General features: G+C 46.0%; 1 protein-coding gene across 1 annotated transcript; it reads right to left on the bottom strand.

Annotated features, from left to right (window-relative positions):
- Positions 1-1,442: 1,442 nt before the first annotated feature.
- LOC122450248 (40S ribosomal protein S24-like) lies at positions 1,443-1,957 on the bottom strand. The gene has a single exon (XM_043482479.1). The coding sequence runs from the start codon at positions 1,922-1,924 to the stop codon at positions 1,526-1,528; it is 399 nt and encodes a 132-aa protein (XP_043338414.1). The 5' UTR covers positions 1,925-1,957; the 3' UTR covers positions 1,443-1,525.
- Positions 1,958-19,744: the final 17,787 nt, after the last annotated feature.

Below are 19,744 nucleotides of genomic sequence, written 5' to 3'. Positions count from 1 at the left end.
AAATAAAAGAAAGGGCCATGCCTGCAAAACCCCAGAGAAAGCTAGGAATCCTCCAGTGTGATTTCCCCTGGGAAGCAACTAGGATGGTGATTGTTGGGGGCCAGATGGGATGTTTTGTTCCTTGGCTTCCTATTTAGGGATGTGGTACATTTTGTCCCTCAGACCAGACCTGAGGCAGCCACAGGATAACAGAGAGATGGAAGGGATGGCCTTTTGTTGTTCTTCGGTTGCTAAGTCATGTCCGACTTTTCTGCAACCCCATGGACTGCAGCACGCCAGACTCTGATGTCCTTCACTATCTTCTGAAGTTTGCTCACATTCATATCCATTGAGTCGGTGATGCCATCCAACCATCTCATCCTCTTTTTCCCCCTTCTCCTCTGCCCTCAATCTTTCCTAGCATCAGGGTCTTTTCCAATGAATCAGCTCTTGGCATCACAGTACAATAGTATTAGAACTTAGCTTTAGCAACAGTCCTTCTAAAGAGTATTCAGGGTTGATTTCCTTTAGGACTGACTGGTTTGATCTCTGTGCTGTCCAAGGGACTCTCAGGAGTCCTATCTTTTTGTCTTTTCATACTGTTCTTAGGGTTCTCCAGTTAAGAATACTGTCGTGGGTTGCTGTTTCCTCCTCCAGTAGACCGCACTCTGTCAGAACTCTTCATTATGACCCATCTGTCTTGGGTCTGCATGGCATGGCATGGCTGATAGCTTCATTAAGTTATGCAAGCCCCTTCACCACAATAAGGCTGTGATCCAAAGGGTGGATGGCCATTGGCCCCCAGCTAACCATGTGTGAAGAAGGGTTATTCTGTTTCCCCAAGGAAACCACTCTTCCCTCCCTTCTCCTCTTGGAACCATACACTTACTCTCTAGGCTGTTCACGGGTGCCCTTGCATGCTAAGTTGCTTCAGTTATGTCTGACTGTGGTCCATCAGGTTCCTCTCTCCATGGGATTCTCCAGGCATGAACACTGGAGTGGGTTGCCATGCCCTCCTCCAGGGGATCTTCCCAACTCAGGTATTGAACCCATGTCTTTTATACTTCCTGTGTTGGCAGGTGGGTTCTTTACCACTAGTGCCACCTGGAAAGCAAGGAGCAGCAAATACTGTGGGCATCCCCCACCCCCTCTCTGCCTGCAGGCAAACTTCCTTCTCTCCTGATCCATTTCTTCAAGTCTTGCCCTTTGTAAGAGGATCCAGCTAATCTGACAGGCTTAGTGAAGGTGGACTGCCTGGGTTCAAATCCAGGTTCCACCATGTATTAGCCCTATATCCCTGGGCAAGTTAATTAACCTAGCTTAGCTGCAGTTTCCTTATCTGAGAAACGAGACTAATCATACTTACTTCATAGGGTTATTGGGAGTTTAAATGAATTTATGTAAAGAACTTAGCACCATGCCTGAGGCATAATAAACATTCGATAAATGTTAGTTATTTTTAGTTTTTTTTTCATGGAAAAGGTCTTAGTTTATTCTTTCATGAAAAATCTGCACAAGCACCACAGATACAGTCACTGCAGAATCTTTACTCCTTCTTTTTGCCAGCACCAACATTGGCCTTTGCAGTCCCCCTGACTTTCTTCATTCTGTTCTTGCGTTCCTTTCGCTGTTTTCTTGAGGTCTTTTTCTTCTCATACAGGCCATGTCTCGCAAGCCTGTGTTTGGGCTCGTTCTTCTTCGCGTAATCCAAGGAGTCGTAAATCATGCCGAAGCCAGTGGTCTTGCCACCACCAAAATGGGTTCTGAATCCAAACACAAAGATGACATCTGGTGTGGTCTTGTACATCTTGGCCAGTTTTTCCCGAATTTCTGTTTTAGGTACTGTTGCCTTTCCAGGGTGAAGAACATCAATGACCATTTGTTTCCGCTGAAGCAGTCGGTTGGTCATGAACTTCCTAGTCCGGATAGTTACTGTGTCGTTCATGATGGCGGCTGATCTTCAAGCAGCCAGGAGGAAAAAGCTATTTTTAGTTTTTAAACCTATTCATGTTCCTATCTGGGTGGAGGCTAATGATTCACTCATTCCGAAGTTAAAATAGATGTGTTTTTCCAGAGATCTAATTGAGGAAAGGCCTTACCAGAAAGAGATGGAGATTTTAGTCCCAAGACACTCCTCTGGGACAGAACCACTTTGAGTCATGGTGTCTTTCACATAGAGAATTCCATGGACTATATAGGTTGCAAAGAGCCAGACACAACTGAGCAACTTTCACTTTCACTTTCAAAGGACTTCGCTGATAGCTCAGTTGGTAAAGAATCCACCTGCAATGCAGGAGACCTTGGTTTGATTCCTGGGTTGGGAAGATCCACTGGAGAAGAATACCCACTCCAGTATTCTTGGGCCTCCCTTGTGGCTCAGCTGGTAAGGAATCCACCTGCAATGTGGGAGACCTGGGTTTGAGCCCTGGTTTGGGAAGATCCCCTGGAAAAGGGAAAGGCTACCCACTCCAGTATTTTGGCCTGGAGAATTCCATGGACTGTATAGTCCATGGGGTCACAAAGAGTTGGACATGACTGAATGCCTTTCACTTCACTTTCAGCTAACCTCACAGCACGCCATAGGCTCCAGGGATGGATCACCAGCTGAAGTTTGGATCTGTCTGTCAGTCCTGATTTGAATTAGAACTCCTCAGCTGAAACATGGAGCAGGAGGCTTTAGAACTACAGCTAGGTGATAAAGAGGACGCAGGTAGGGGACTGAAATGAGACAGGGCAACAGGTCCCCAGGGGCTGGGTACCATCTCAGCAGAGCCAGGTAGGACACACATGGGATTTGCATCTGATGACCCAGATTCCAGGATTGCCTCCATCTATTAATGGTACATATTTGGAAAAGGTATTTCATTTCTCTAAACTTCTGTTTTCTCTTTGGGACAAGGCTGAAATAGATATTGTAGATAAAAAAGCACTTTGTAAATGACATACTAAGGCATTATTTTTTGCTTTGCATAGCTTTTGATTGAAGTGAAGTAATTTTAGATTCAGTAAATACTCAACTAGTGCTTCCCTGGTGGCTCAGCGGCAAAGAATCCGCCTGCCAATGCAGGAGATGCAAGAGATGAAGTTCCGATCCCTGGGTCGGGAAGATCCCCTGGAGAAGGGCACGGCAATCCACTCCAGTATTCTTGCCTGGAGAATCCCATGGACAGAGGAACCTGGAGGACTACAGTCCATGAGGTCACAAAAGAGTCGTGTACGACTGAGCAGCTAAATAATAACAAAATATACTCAAATACTTATGAACTAGGTGGGGCAGAGCAGGGATCCCTGAACGGACACTCAAGTGGTGTAGAGGGGAGGGGAGAGGTTATTGAGGAAACAGGCATCTCATAAGTGTGGGAGGGCAGGGCCTGCAGTACTGCGAGGCTGCATGGGCAACGAGGGTGATGGTGAGTCTGAGCTCACAGAGGCCCTTCTGTCTCCCTCGGCAGCCTGGTGTTCCCCCTCAGCCTTCTGGCCTTTCTCTGTGCACCTGCTCTGCTCCTTCTCCATCCAGTCACCTTACACTACTCACGCATCATTTCTCCTCGCTTACTATTTCAGGTGACTTGTGCCCATGGCCTCCTCAGCCCTGTCTTTGCACAGGCTTTCCGCTATACCACTCACTACCACCAGTGGCAGTTTTCCTCTGAAAGTCTTTGCTCAAACCCCAGGAAGAACCTGATCTTCCTTATTCCCCTATACTATAGATCACTAGCCTAAGGATCAGTTTCTCTTAGGTTACGTGCCCACTTCTTATGGACTCATCTTAGGCTGGAAGAGTGGAGTCATGTGCTTCTTAAGTGATGGGGGTTTAAGGTGGGGCAATTCCCTTAGAATGGACTATAGATGGGATAGGAAGTGATCAGCAGTCATCAGACATGTAGGGAAGTCAAAATGTCTCAATACCAAACTCTCCAAATTCTCATCTGTAGATGATATAGATTTTTATGTAGATTAAATGAGTCAGTAAAGTGCCCAAGGTAAATCAGGTCCCTCCTCCCTATCCCCATGTCCAAGTTCTTTTTTTTTTTCATTTTATTGGAGTATAGTTGATTTATAACTGTGAGTTAGTTTCAAGTATACAGCAAAGTGGTTCAGTCCTACATAGACATATATTCATTCTTTTTTAGATTCTTTTCCCATGTAGGCTATCACAGAATATTGAATAGAGTTCCCTGAGCTATACAGTAGGTCCTCGTTGATCGTCTATCTTACATACAGCAGTGTGTGTCTGATAATCCCACGCTCTTCATTTATCCCTCTCCCCCACATTTCCCCTTTATTGACCATAAAGTTGTTCACAGTATCTGTCAGTCTGTTTTGGTTTCATAAATAAGTTCATTTGCATCATTTTTTAAAAATTAGATTCCACATATGAGTGGTATCATATGGTATTTGTCTTTCTGTCTGACTTATATCACTTAGTATAATATCTAGGACCACTTATGTTGCTACAAACAGCATTATTTCATTCTTCTTTGTGACGAGTGGTGTTCCATTGTATGTGTACCACATCTTCTTCATCCATGCCTCTGTTGATGGACATTTAGGTTGTTTCTCTGTCTTGACTATTGCAAATAGTGCCCATAGTCACTTTCTTAATTCAGGCCTTTCCCATCTCTCACCTGGCATAATCCAATAGTCCTCCAACTGGACTCTTGACTTCCAATTTTGCGCCTCCCCTCATTGGCTCAAATCCATTTTAAACAGAACTGCCATATTGAGCTTTCTAAAATGTGAAGAGCTACAATATCAAGGACTAATGAGGATGAGATGAAACAGGTATCCTTTATTTTTCTGATAGGACTGTATATTGCTACAATTTTAGGAAAAGTAAGCTAGTGATTTTATAAAAATTTAAAATACTGTAATCTTTGATTCTGCATTCCCACTTTTGCTAATCTATCCTATGGGAATAAAAGCACCTATATGTACTACTACATGGGTAAGACTATTTATTGGAGCACTATTGTAGGTGTCAACATAATTGTAAATGATCTAAATGTCCAACAGTAAATGGTTGAATAAATTTACTACATCCATGAACTGGATAATTAAATAGACATTTTTAAAAAATGAGCTAGTTCTCTATCTATTGACTAGAAGGTGTGTTGCTATAAGCAGTTTTCTTAGTAAAGGATATGATGTAGTTTTAAAAAAAATCAGTGCAAAAAATGGCATTATATGTGTACATGCTCATATTTGCTTGATGAACACAGAGACCGGTGTGGAAAATTGCTGTGTGTAGGGCAACAGTTCTCAACTTTGCAAGTATCAGAGTCATCTGAATGGTGGTAATCCTTGCATTTACTCCATTGTTTTGAGGTGTAATTGACACATAGCATTATATTAGTTTCAAGTGTACAACACAGTGATTTGATATTTGTCTATATTGTGAAATGCTGACAATAGGTCTAGTTAACACCTGTCACCACAAATAGTTATAATTTTTTTTCTTGTAATGAGAACTTTTATGATTTACTTTCTTAGCAACTTTCCAGGGCTTGAGACAGTATTGTTAATTGCAGTCAGATTGCGTTTCTAACAAGCTCCTGGATGATGGAATGCTATTCTTTCGGGGAACAGACTTTGAGAATCACTGGTGTAGAGGAGTAATAGAAATGAAGTGAAAGAAATTATGAAAGTTTTCTTCACATAGCATTTTGTTCTTTTACCAGTTTTCATACACTTAGGTAATTGTTACAAGTTTTTTTTAATTAATTTATTTTTAATTGGATAATTGCTTTACAATATTGTGTTGATTTCTGCCATACATCGACATGAATCAGCATAGATATACACATGTCCCATCCCTCTTGAACCTTCCCACCTCCTACCCCTCTCGGTTGTCACAGAGCACCGGGTTTGAGCTCACTGTGTGAGACAGCAAATTCCCACTGGTTATCCACTTTACATATGGTAGTGTATTTGTTTCAATGCAGTTCTTTCAATTTGTCCCACCCTCTTCTTCCCCAGTGTGTCCGCAAGTCTGCCCTCGACATCTGCGTCTCTGTTGCTCCCCTGCAAATAGATTCATCAGTGCCATGTTACCAGTTTTGAAAAGAAATACAGTAAAAGAGAAAGAGAGGGGAAAGATACTTTAAAAAAAAAAAAAAAAGAAAGGAAATCTGCTTAGTTCTGTCACTTCTTTTCCTAACCTCCTTTAGTGGCTCCCAGTGCACACAGGATAGAATCCAAACTCATCAGTTTGGTGCCAGGGCCTCTCAGGGCAGGACCTCATCATCCTCATTGACTTGACTCATCTACTCTGTCCAATCAGAGCCGCCGACCACTTCCGAATATGCTCACAGTATCCCGCAGTCTGGTTCTCCTCTGTAACTGCCCCTGGGAGCCCCTCCAATGCAGAGATGACTTGCTTGTCTTTGGAGTCCCACCAGAAAGAGTGCTTCTCTAGGGATATAGTAGATGCTTGATAAATTTTGTTGAATGGAAGAGTGAATGAATGAAGGGTAGACCCCCCACACACCGCCCCCAAAGAAAACTGCTGAATCCGATCCTCTTACCCAGAGTTAGCCCTGCACCACCAAAATGCTTGCCCTTACCAAGCATTTTCTCCCAGGGGGTGGGCTGTTTCTGTGGTTCCCACATGTCTCTTAGTCAAGAAAACACAAACAAACCCAAACACCAGGGAGAACGGGCAGGTGTGGGTTGAACAGTCTGTGCTCCAGACTCACCTGCTTCTCCTCAAAGCTCTTCAGCCCCTCCTCAACCTTCCTGAACCCACTCAGTCTAAGTGGGTAATGGCCCAGGAAGGATGGAGGGCAGGGGGAGGTCCCAGCATGGGATTTCACAGGGGGTTGCAGCACAATATTGATTTCTCTTTGGAGCAAGAGTGTGTGCTTTTGAGTGAATGGGTGCCTGTGGATGTGGGTGTGTAGGCCTGTGTGTGCTCATCTATAATTAATGAAACAGCCTCACATTTGTGTGGTACTTTACAGTTTATAAAGTGTTTCACATCCATTATCCCATTAAGTCCCCATGAAACCTTGTGACTTATGTAGAGTGTGTCTTATCACTTCCATTTTTCTGATGAAGAAAATAAGACGGAGCATTTAAGTGACTTGTTCAGATTTGTGGTTTGAGGATGCCCACCAGGGTAGAGGATAAGGGCATCACCTGGTTCTGTTCCAGGGACCCTGTCCCACCTGGCGTCCTTGGCAGTGACTGAGATGAGGGGAGGGCTGAGCAGGACTCTCAGTCCTCTTTCCTGGTACCCAGTCGTCACTCCTGCTGATGGTGAGGCTCCACCGTCCACATGCCCTATTAACTTGTCACTCATCAGACGTTTGTTGAATAACATGGCGACAAAAGAAACATGTATTTAGCCTTTAGTGTTATTTCCTGACACACAGCTCCTAAGTCCCTCTGAGTTTATATGCTTATGAATGACTGGTGACTGGGGACCCATAGGTAGCTTCAAGGTGGGAAATGATTGCCAGAAGGACCACGGTGTGACCTCTGGGGACAGGGAGGAGCTGGAGATGGAGTTAATCACTGATCATGCCTATGTGATGAAGCCTCCATCAGCACTCCTAAAGAGGATTGAGAGCTTCTGGACTGGTGAACACGTCCGCATGCTGGGAGGATGAAGGACTCCCACTCCACGGGGACAGGAGCTTCTGGGCTCAGAACTCTTCTCACCTCATCCTCTCTACCTGTTCATCTGACTCTTCATCTGTATTCTTTGTTCTGTGTATCCTTAGTGCGCTTAGCCGTTCAGTCGTGTCCGACTCTTTTGATACCTCGTGGACCATAACTCTCCAGGCTCCTCTCTGAATGGGATTTTTCAGGCAAGAATACTGCAGTGGGTCGAGTGTCCTCCTCCAGGGGAACTTTCCAACCCAGGGATCGAACCTGCATCTCCTGTCTCCTTCATTGCAGGTGGATTCTTTAGCTGCTGAGCCAATCCTTTATAATAAAGGCAGATGTAAGGGTTAGAGTTCTGTGAGCCATTACCGCAAAGTATTGAACCTGAGGAGAGAGTCTGGGAATGCCTGGTTTCTAGGCTGGTGTTCAGGTGACAACCTGGACTTGCAGCTGGCATCTGAAGAGGAGGGAGGCATTTGGGGCTGAGCCCTAACCCGTGGGGTCTGGACTAACTCAGGTAGTTAGTGTCCTAACTGCATTGAATGGACGGACAACTAGTTAGCATCTGAAGAGTCGGAGAATCAGTTGATGTGGGGAAAATGTCCACACATTGGTGTCAGAAGTATCCTGTGGGTAGAAAAGAACAGTGTGTTTCTTTTTAAAATATCTACTCTATGCCCAGTCACCTTGGGGGGCCCAGAGCTGTGTGTAAGAACAGGTGCATTATAAAGGACAAGAGTGCACCTTTCGGAGTTAGGTCAGCCTGGGTTCAGATGCTGTCTCTGCCCCTCTTAACTGATGTGGACCTTAACCTCTTAACCTATTTAACCTCTCCACATCTCTATCATTGCACCTCTAAGGTGGAATCAATCTCACCTACCTTAAATAAGCACATATATAGAATGTCTGGTGCAGACTAGACCCTCAACAACAACATAGTAACAGTAATAATTATTCCAGGTACTGCAGTCAGCAAGGGCTTCACCAAAGAGGGGCCTCTCTCACTGAGTCTGAAGGAGACTCAGAGACCCCAGAAGCTCATTCAGATATTAGGAGATGAGCACCAAGGTGTCTGGGTGGACTCCTGCAGCCTGTTTTTCTTTGGGCATTAGTTCCAGGTCTATGGACCTGGCCTCCCTAGGACTGTGAGCACGTGGAAAGTAGGAGGAGCCTCTGAGAAGAGGGTGGGCCTCCCATGGGCCCTGGGACAACTGGTGGGAGGAGGACGGGGGATGAACTCAGAGCAGAATGACACAGACAGGCAGACGGTGCAGGACTCAGTCTGCACCTGTTGTCAAGAAGAGGGTGAGTGGGTGTCAGCTGCCCCCATCAAGGCTGGAAGGTAGGACTCATCCTAAGTTACCACCTTCACATCCACTCTACAATCTTTCTTACTCTGTCTCTTCTTTTAGCATCTGTGCTATTATCTGCTATGTTTGTGTCCCCCTCAAAGTTCACATGTTGCATCCTTACCCCCAGAGGGGATGTAATTAGGAGGTGGGTCTTTGGGAGGTGGTTAGGTCATGAATGAAATTAGTGCGCTTAGAAAAGGAGCCTGAGAAAGCTCCCTTGCCCCTTCCACTGTGTGAGAATGCAGCAAAAGGCACGGGCTATGAACCAGGAAGAGGGTCCTCACTGATTCTGAATCTTCCAGTGCCTCCATCCTGAACTTCCCAGCCTCCAGCACTTTGAGAAATTAACTTCTGTTGTTCATATGCCACCCCATCTATGGTATTTTATCATAGCTGCCAAATGGACTCAGACACTATCATCTATCTTTTTCTCTTTCAGTCTCTGCCTCTTTAGAAGGGATGATGGAAAAGTGAAGGTTCTGGAGCCAGGTAACCCGGTTGGACCCTGCCTTCCCTGCTTTCTAGCTGTGTGATCTTGGGCTAGCCCCTTAGCTTCTCTGAGCCTCATTTTCCTCTTCGGTGAGATGTGGATGATGGTAATAGTACCAGACACCTAAAATTTACTGTTGGGATTAAGTGGAATAATTCCCGAGTCTAGCACATGGAGGCCATGTGATGGATGCCCTTGACCCCTTCCCCTATTGATCACGACTCTGCCCTCTCTCACCTTCACCAGATAGCTGTGTGGCCATCCACCGTGGAAAGCAGAAGTGAACACACATTTTTATCTTTTATAAACATGTAGCGTAGTAGTAGTGAAAGTCACTCAGTTGTGTCTATTTGCGACCCCATGGACTATACAGTCCATGGAATTCTCTAGGCCAGAATACTGGGGTGGATTGCCATTTCCTTTTCCAGGGGATCTTCCCAACCCAGGGATGGAGCCTAGGTCTCCCACATTGCAGGTGGATTCTTTACCAACTGAGCTACAGGGGAAGCCCAAGAATATTGGAGTGGGTAGCCTATCCCTTCTCCAGGGGATCTTCCTGACCCAGGGATCGAGCCCAGGTCTCCCACATTGCAGGCGGATTCTTTACCAGCTGAGCCACCAGGGAAGCCCGAAGGGAACTAAATGTTGATGGGGTGGAATGTCCCCTTGGGCGAGTCTGGCTGTGGTGGCAGGATGAGGCCACCGTGGGGGGCGTGGGTGGGGGGAGTCAGGAGGGCAGGAGGGGAGACACCCCCGGCAGCTGTGTTGGCCCCCTTCTGTCTACCTTCAAAGCCCAGCCAAGAGACCCTTCTAGAACCTTCAGAATCATCTTCGACTCCTTTCTGCCCCCTCACTCAGATTTAATTTGTTATTCTTTCTACAAATATTTTTTTGAGAGCCTACTGTTGGCTTGACACTCCTTTACATCCTTCACTTTGACTTCAAACACATCCCTCCTATGATTTTGCCTGAAGGCGAACCATCATTTTTTGAATGCCTCATGTGAGCCAGAACCACCCTGTTGGGCAGCTGATAATATTCTCTCGGTTAATCCTCAGCCCATCCACAAAGGAGGTATTATCGAGATCCTCATTTTACAGACAGGGCTCCTGGGGATCAGCAAGACTCCAGGACCTGCCCAGCAGCACATGATGAGCTAGTGTGGGAGCCAGAACATGAGTGCTTATTGGGCTGAGTTAAAATCAGACTGTCAGAGCTATTCCCCTACACACTCCCCGCCTTGGTCTGCTTTCTGGGCACTGCTCTTTGTGAGATACATGAGCCCACCCATGCGCCCTCCAAACCTCCCCCAGGGTCTCATTCCTTCCGGAGCTATTGACTGAGAGTCAAGTCCTGGCAGCTCCACCGTGTTGCTCTATGGCAGTGGTGGGACTCTGGCCTCTCTGAGTCCTTTCACCAGACAGGGTCTCTCACCTTCACCAGATAGCAGTGTGGCCGTCCACTGTGGGAAGCAGAAGGGAACATGCATTTTTATCTTTTATGAACATGTAGTGCAGTGGTAGTGAAAGTCACTCAGTCTTGTCCAACTCTTTGTGACCCCATGGACTATACAGTCCATGGAATTCTCCAGGCCAGAATACTGGGGTGGGTAATCTTTCCCTTCTCCAGGGGATCTTCCCAGTCCAGCCCCTCATTGTTGAGACAAAGGTTTTGTGCCTCGGAAGGGCTGGAGGTCTTCCCTGGGACTCATCAGGTCCTCCCTGTCTAGGTGAGGATGGAGAGGTCACGTTCACTGAGAGCCTCTCCTGGGCTTCATAAACACCATACACTCAAACCCCAAGGGCGGTCCCTCCATCACCTCGCCTCTGTGAGGGGGAAACTGAGCTGGAAGGGGGTGTTCATGGTCCCCAGAGAGCAAAAGTCTAAAAACATGATGCAAAGGAACTTATTTACAAAAACGGAAATGGACTTACACACATGGAAAACAAATTTACGGGGAAAGGGGGAGAGGGATAAATTAGAAGTTTGGAATGAACAGATACACACTACTATATATAAAATAGAGAAACAAGGAGCTACTGTACAGCCCCGGGAACTATACCCAACATTGTAATAACTTATAATGGAAAAGAATCTGAAGAATATATATATATATATATATGTGTGTGTGTGTGTGTGTGTGTGTGTGTATATAATGGAGTCACTTTGCTGTATACCTAGCAAATTGTAAACATCTACACTTAAAAAATAATATATATATAAAAAGAAATAGAATATTAAACTTTTAATGAGTTTATTGGTGTTTTATGAAAAAGTCTTTAGGAACCATTGTGGGACAATAGGTTCTGGTGTCATTAGCATAAAAAGCTCAGAATCTAGATATGTCATTATTGAACTTTTGTTAAGAAATAGGGTCCTTCTACCCATATTTAAGGCTCAGTGGAAAAGAATGCAGGTGGCTCAGTGGTAAAGTGGCTAAAGTGGCCAAGTGGTAAAGTGTCTCGCCTGCCAATGCAGGAGCCTTGAATTTGATCCCTGGGTTGGGAAGATCCCCTGGAGAAGGGAATGACTTACCCACTCCAGTATTCTTGCCTGGGAAATCCCATGGGCAGAAGAGCCTGGAGGGCTACAGTCCATGGGGTCAGCAGAGAGTTGGACATGACTGAGCAACTGAGCATGCACACATACACTCCTATTTAAATGGAATTGTAGTTTTCCAATTTTGATAAGTATCAATAAAATTTAAAGTTGAGGTAGGATTAGAATCCCTTTCTGAGGGAGGGCCTAGGGCATCAAATCTCTTGGGTACCAGAAATGACTTGACTTATGATGGTGATGGGTGCCAAGATCCCCAAGTCTGGTCTACACACAGTTGTAGGAAGCGGCTCCCTGAGTTTCTCCAGCCCTCTCAGAGTTGCCCTCACAGTCCCACTCTTCCTAGCTGGCTGCCCATTGAATGGCTTTGCCTGCCTATCCGGTTTCTCTTTCTGCTCTCCCTTCCCCCACCTGTCCCCCAGCTCCTTCCCAGGGGTGAAGATGAAGCCTCTCCTGACCAGACTTTAGTCAGGCTCCTCTGAGCCCTCTCTTTTTCTAAGCCTCACTGGGGCTTCCGAGTCTGTTCCTTGCAGAGTTCAGTTTTAGCAAGGACGCTGCCAAGCCAACTTCCAGAAAATCCTCCTACTCTTGATCTCTGATCTGTTTTAAATAAGATTTATTTATTTAATCTGCTGTGCTGGGTCTTCATTGTGGCATGGAGGATCTTCAGTTGCAGTATGCGGGATCTTAGTTCCTCCACCAGGGATTGAACCCAGGCCCCCTGCAGGAGCTCAGAGTCTTAGCCACTGGACTACTGGGCAAGTTCTTTGGTCTCTGATCTTGCTGGTCTACCTTCAGCAAGAGTCCCCTGCTCTGGGCAATTCCCTGCTGGTGCAGTGGTTAGGACTCGGTTCCATCCCTGGTAGGGAAATTGCCATGCCAAAAGCCACGGGGTGTGACCCTGAGCCTGGAAGTCTCCTCTTAGTAACTTTCCACGCACTGACCCCCTTACTGTGTTCCTTAACTACAAACCCCCACTTGTCCTTGCCACATTCCCAGTTGAGTCCCAGTCTCTCTCTCCTATCAGGATTGTTGTTGTTCAGTCACTAAATTGTCTCCAACTCTTTGCAGCCCCATGAACTGTGCCCACCAGGCTTCCCTGTCCTTCACTATCTCCTGGAGTTTGCTAAACTCATGTCCATTGATTCGGTGATGCCATCCAACATCTCATCCTCTGTCATCCCCTTCTCCTCCTGCCTTCACTCTTTCCCAGCATCCTCGTCTTTTCCAATGAGTTACCACTGAACATCAAGTGACCAAAGGATTGGAGCTTCAGCACCAGTCCTTCCAATGAATATTCAGGGTTGATTTCCTTTAGGACTGACTGGTTCAGGATAGTCCTGAATAAAGTCTTTCTTTAATGAGTGTCAGAAAAAAAAATGTTTTTCTTTAACACTGCCCCCACATCCTGAGCCTGGGCAAAGACAGAGACAAGCAGAAGCGAGTGAGTCATGCTCACACCTTCCCACCCCCGTCTGTCTCTGGTCCCGCCTGGCACCAGAATCCGGGAGCTGTGAGTGGGAGCTGCTGAGGCATTGGGGTGGGGCCTGGAGCCTTGGGACCCTAGAAAGGAGCCGGGCAGGGCAAGAACAAGCTGCTGGCTTGAAGAGCAGGCTGCCTGGGGGTGGTGTCTCCCTGGTAACTGGAGCTGCCAGCCTGTGGAGTGAATCTGGGTTTTACCACACCCTCCAGTGTATTATACAAGGCCTGTCATGCCTCTGCTGTGTTGACTTTTTAAATCAAAGGGGATCTGATGCTGGGTCCCATCCCACCAGCCTGGCAGAGACACTTTCCCATCCTTCTTTCCCTTGGACCAGGGTCAGGCGCAAAGGAAGCTGTGGGAAGCCTTCCACCGTTGTTCCCCACAGGTCCACTGATACAGCCGTTTCCAGGCCCTCATGGATTGGGAGGGTAGGTGATCCTGTTGCTTTCACATCAGATCTAGGGACAAGCAGGGAAACCTATGGAGGCTTGCAGCTACACCATGGAAGCTTGCCCTGGAAGACCCTCTCCCCTGCTGGCCTTGGAAATTCCTCAATGCCCTCTTTTTATGCCCCCAGCCCTCTTTCTTCCCGCCTGGGAAGGCCTGGCAAAATTCATCCAGGAAACCAAGGGTGGAAATTGTCTTCCTGTATCTTCTGCTTTCAGGAAATGCGTGGCTACCTTCAGAATGAGATGAAGGTCTGTGACCCTTTGCTGGGCTGGGAGGAGATGCAGGCAGGTTGCAAGGAGCAGGCACCCGAGTAGAGTGGATAGTTTTTAAAAGAAGGACTCCTGGTATTTTCCCCTTCTAGTCTCCTGAACCTCCAACTGTTAAGATCTCCTGGAAGGGGCCTGGGCTGATCTATCTTCTCCTAAAAGCTTGGTGGAGTTTAATGAGGCACTGTATTTATCAGGTGTGAAATGGGGAACAGGTTCATATGGAAGGGTGAAAAATAACAAAAAATACTACTGAAAATACCTTCTGGGGCTGAGCCAAGGTCTGGGTCCATCTGCTTGTCTTGTGATCTAAGTGTGTGCTGAGGGCCACCCTGAAGGGGACTGAGTCCTTCAACGACCTCTAGGCCGAGTCCCTTGTGCTGTGTGTGTCTCTGTGTGTCTCTGTGTGTGTGTGCACGCCTGTGTGTGTGCTTGGGTGGCTGAGGGCTGAGGGACCAGAGGGAGTGGCTGTGTGCCCACCCACCTTGAAGCCATGCTGCTAATGAATGAGGCATTACAATGCCAGTCCCCAGGGCCCCAATTCCACTCACATCTCCATTAATACACTCCCGGTGTTCACTGTGATTGGCATCGCCACAATAAACAGTAAATGAGTGAATAATAATTGGCTATCTATTTGAAAGTGTTACTGAGGTTGCCATGGCAATCACACCTTTTATTAAGCTTTATTAAGCTGCAGCTGCAGGGAGTGAGGTGGTGGGAGTCCAGGCTCCCTGGGCCCCGCGGAGGGGCTGACTTGCTGGGCGACCTTTCCCAGGAGCTATGGAGGTGCAGGGGCCAGAGAGGGGTGTTTGTTTTTTTGTTTTAACAATTCACCTGCTCTGGGGGCTTTAGGAGGAGTCATTGAATCCTCAATTAGAAAAGACAAGGTTTCTTTCCTGCCTCTGTTCTTTCCCCAAATACTTCAGTGGTGGGAATGGGGGACAATGCTGTTTTATTTTCACTCTTAGCATTCCCCTCCCCACCCTAGCAATGGTAAAAATGAAAATTAGTGACACTTTGGAAAGTAAAATTCATTTTAGGGGCAAAAATTATGCTCATTTTGTTTTAGAATGATGACTATAATCTTTCAGATAAGGTGCTATTATTCTGTCTTTGTTATTCCTCTGCCTCCCCACCTTCTACCAATGAATTCTAAATCTTGATGCAAGGGAAAGATTTTAATGTGAAACTACCTGGACTATCAGATCATTATAATTCTTGTCCACCAGGAACAAGCAGTGTAGTATCATTCTCACAGGCAAGAGTAAAAGAAACATTTCTGCATCCAGGGGCAATACCATTACACACAGACACACAGAGGAGATTCAGGAATTTCTTTCTCTGCTTGTGGGTCTGCTCTTGCTGTATTTTGATCTCAGTGTCAGTGGATGTGTTCCTGGGCATTGAGGATTGAAAGTGAAAGACCATGGAGAGAGATAGGAACATTCCTTCATTTCTGTGGATTTTAAAACAGGTAGCTTATTGTCACACCTGCTCAGAACTGTCTGCCTTCTGCAGTCCGAGAAGAGTCAGGCTTAGAAATGTTCACAATCAAGTCAAGAGAAACATTAACTTATAATATTTTACCTCTCAAAGGTATGTGTTATATTGTCTGTTGTTCATTTCAAAATACTTTGGTGCTGTATAGAGTATGAGCAGAGTTGTTAAATTTAGCAATTAAAAATATGGAACACAGAGTTCAATGTGAATTTCAGATAAATACCAAATAATTTCTTAGTGGAAGTATGTCCCAAATATTATGTATATTTCATCTGGCAAAGCCTGACTGTGAGATATGCTTTTGATCCAAATTCTAGGGGCCAGTTAGTTAACATGGAAAGAATTCTAATCAGGAATACAGACTTCAGGGCTGGTTAGTTAACATTTGAAAGATTCCAAGCAGAAACCACACTCTCTGGGCAGCTACTCCAAGACTTTCAGTTATTTTTATCTCCTATCAACACTAGAGGCCTTGCTCATTAGCATAATGGATGTTAGAAATGGTTCTCTTTGGTGCAACAAGTAGGCTTTGACATGTGCAAACTATCAGACAGGAGCTCTCCCCACCCTGCTCGGGAAAGGTCTATCAGTTTACCAAGGCCAGTGGTAACGTGTGCTCTTTGGAATGGTGTGCTAAGATTTAAAACAAGTTCTGCTTGTAGCCACTTACAGGATTTGAAAGCCTAGTTCCTAACCCATCACTAGAGTTTGGCCACACATTCATCCAGTGTGCGGTCACAAAGCCTCACAGGTCAGAAGACGGACTTCACTGAATTTGTTGAACAGGCTCTTTGAGGCCAGCTTGCTAATAAATCTGTCTTCACGGGAGAAGCCAGCCTGAAACTTTTTTTTGTTGTGACATACTATCTGCAAGTGAGAGCACGGCCCTCAACTATCTACCTAAAGAACCAAATTGGTTTAGGTTGGTTTGTCACGGAAGAGAATCTTACAGTAACCAAGGCAAAACTTTGTGAATGGGAAGGAAGTTGGGGGGTGGTTTGGAGGCAGCAGAATGTGCTGAAAAGACTAGTTGAGCAAATAAAATGAATTCCTTGGAGGCAAAATTCATGTTCAGGACATATTCTTTTAAGTTACTACTTTAGTGGTTTCAAAATGTTCAGTGGCATTAAGCACATTCGTAATGTTATGCCAACCTTCACCAACCATCACCAATGTCCATCTGCAGAACTTTTTCATCGTCCCAAACTGAAACCTTGCACCCATTAAACAACTTCCTACTCCTTCCACCCCACCAGCACCTGCAACCACCATCTTCTACTTTCAGTTTCTATGAATCTATTCTAGATAGCTCATATAATTGGAAATCTGTAATATTTGTCCTTTCCTGCTGACTTATTTCACTGAACATGATGCTTTCAGGTTTCAACCATGTTATAGCAAGTATTAGAATTTTAAGGCTGAACGATATCCCATTGTATGTACAGACCACATTTTGTCAATCCAGTCGTCCACTGAGGACATTTTATCAGGAATCTTTTCTAAGGGTGAGTGAGCCAGGGCTTTGGGGTTAGGAGACAGATCTAAGCTCTGCCATTCCTGTGTGACCTTGGGCAAGTCACTCAGCTTTTCTGAGTTCCATTTTCCTTAACTTTAGATGCATAACTTTTTCTTTTCCTGCTTAGACTTCTGATGTGAGAATCAAATAAGGTAATGTATGTAAAGGAGCTTTATAAAGTAAAGCACCGTGTCGTGTATTATTTGGCTTGTTGTCTTTTTGGGCACTAGAGAACGCCAGAAAACAAACTTTTTTCTCATTTTAATCTAATGCTAGTGATTTCTTCTGTTCTCCAGCTTTTGCCTATTTCTGAAACACCATTGAATACAAATATCTTGAGGCTTAGGATCTTGTAGCTCAACTTATTACAAAACTTTGAAATATTTAAAGATAAATTCAATTAGTAAAAGTGTAATTACTGCCTGAACAAACTATACTTTAAATTTTAATATGCCAAAGAGGATCATTTATGAGCAGAACAAGCTTTATGTTATACATTTTTAATGCTCCTAAACTAACGCAGTGACATGCAATCTATAAAAGAGACCAAAAAAATTTTCTCATTCATTTTCACGTTCCCCCCAAATCTCCACCCTGCCCTCAGCCAGAGCAAACAAACCCATTTTATTCAATAGCCTCAACAGTTCCAGACATTTTGCATGTTTAACCACTTCAATTTTTTTTTTCCGGGGGTAACTAGTCCAACTTGGTTAACCAGAAGAAAGGAGCTATGAGGGGTGAGACCTCCAAGTTTGAATAAGAAAAGAGAAAAAGACATTTACAAAGAAGTGGCATTTTAGAAAACTATTGATTTACTTATTTTTGGCCGTGGTGGGTCTTTGTTGCTGTGTGGGCTTTGCTCTAGTTGTGGTGAGTGGGGGGCTACTCTCTAGTTGCGGGGCACACAGGCCTCTAATTGCAGTGGCTTCGCTTGTCGTGGCTCCCGGGCTGTAGATCACAGGCTCAATAGTTGTGGGGCACTGGCTTGGTTGTCTCGTGGCATGTGGGATCTTCCCAGATCGGGGATCAAAGCCGTGTCTCCTGCAAGGGCAGGTGGATTCTATACCACTGAGGCCTCCAGAGAAACTGCACTGTGACGTCAAGTTGCTAGGCTGCAGCGGGACAGTTGAATTTGTCTCCGCTGGCAGGTGGGGCCCCACTGGGCCTGTCCCAGCCTTGGTCCTGGACAGGGATTCCTGGAAGCCTCCATCCAAGAGCGCAGGGACTCAGCTTGGTGGGATGGAGCAGGCGGAGTGGGTGGAAGCAAGTAGGGTGGAGTCGACTATGGTCTCCAAAGATGCCAAGAAAATCTGCAGCAGGCTCTGTCTCCCGGCCAATACCCAGGCCTCGGGCACTTGCTGACTGCCTTGAATTTGGGCCAGAAGGAGAGGGAAAGGAAAAAAGAAGCAAGAAAAGATGAAGTGCATGTTCTCAAAGCCTCGGTCTCGCCCATCCACACTGTCTAATTATCAGCTGGGCCTCCTGCTCACGAGAGATGTGTGAGCCTCAAGTTGGCCAAGTTCTCTCACCTGCAGCTTCCCAGACACTTGGAGGGCCAGTAATTGCCCAGTAATTACCCCGTTTATTGCCTCATTACGGGTGACCACCTCTTGGCAGGCATTTCCCTGGGAAGTCTCCTCCCAGCTCAGGCTTCTCAGCACCGGCAAGGGAGCAGGCAGGCCTGCTAGGTTCTGGTGTGCAGCCGTGCTGAATTGCACCCCCATAGTCACCCTCACACCACCACAGCTTGCCCTGCTCCTGGCCCCGCACCAAGCCCTCCGCCTCCGCTTTCACTAATGATTACCTAGCTTGGGTAGGATGTACGAGGACCACTTCCTACCCTTTAACAGTAGCCCATCTCCTGATTCCTGACTCCATCACAATGGCCATGGCTCCACCAGGAGTCTCCTTAGCATCTGATCCTAGACCTTTCATGATTCAAAGGCTTGGGTCAAAGGGCCCGTCTGGGGTCCTTTAGGTTCTAGACACCTTGTCACCTCCTGGTTCTGACAGCTTCTCTCTCTTACCCTGGGCTCTGGAGCAGCCACTCTGAATATATCTCCTACTCCAGTGAGTGGTGCTGGTTGGTGATGGTGTAGGTTGGGGAGTGGGCAGGGAGGATGGGGGAACTGGTTTTGCCAATGCTTGTATCCTCCAAGCATGGTACATGTAAAATAAACTTGGAGCAGGAGAAAACAACTTGGCATGCTTCTTTTAAAAAAAGAATACAAATGAGCAGTTTTGGGGTGTGTGGGGTGGGTATTTGCTTGGATTCATGGCCAATAGCTCTAGAGGGACCTAGATCTTGTCCAGCTCCTTATTTTACAAAGGAAAGAATGAGACCTGGAACAAAGTGGCGGCACACCCACAGCCGATCATCACCAGAATCCCAGTCCTTTCACTCCCAGGCCAGAATCTTACCTTCCGTGTGCAGGCATCTTATCTGGCACATTCCACCCTATTGTCTTTTGATGCTGTTTCTGCCCCGCCTGCCATAACAAGCCTCGGCCGCCTCATCCTGAGATCATCTTGTCTGTT

Source organism: Cervus canadensis, chromosome 11, assembly GCF_019320065.1.
Source record: "Cervus canadensis isolate Bull #8, Minnesota chromosome 11, ASM1932006v1, whole genome shotgun sequence".
NCBI classification, from domain to species: domain Eukaryota; kingdom Metazoa; phylum Chordata; class Mammalia; order Artiodactyla; family Cervidae; genus Cervus; species Cervus canadensis.
This window is presented reverse-complemented; position numbering and strand designations above follow the sequence as displayed.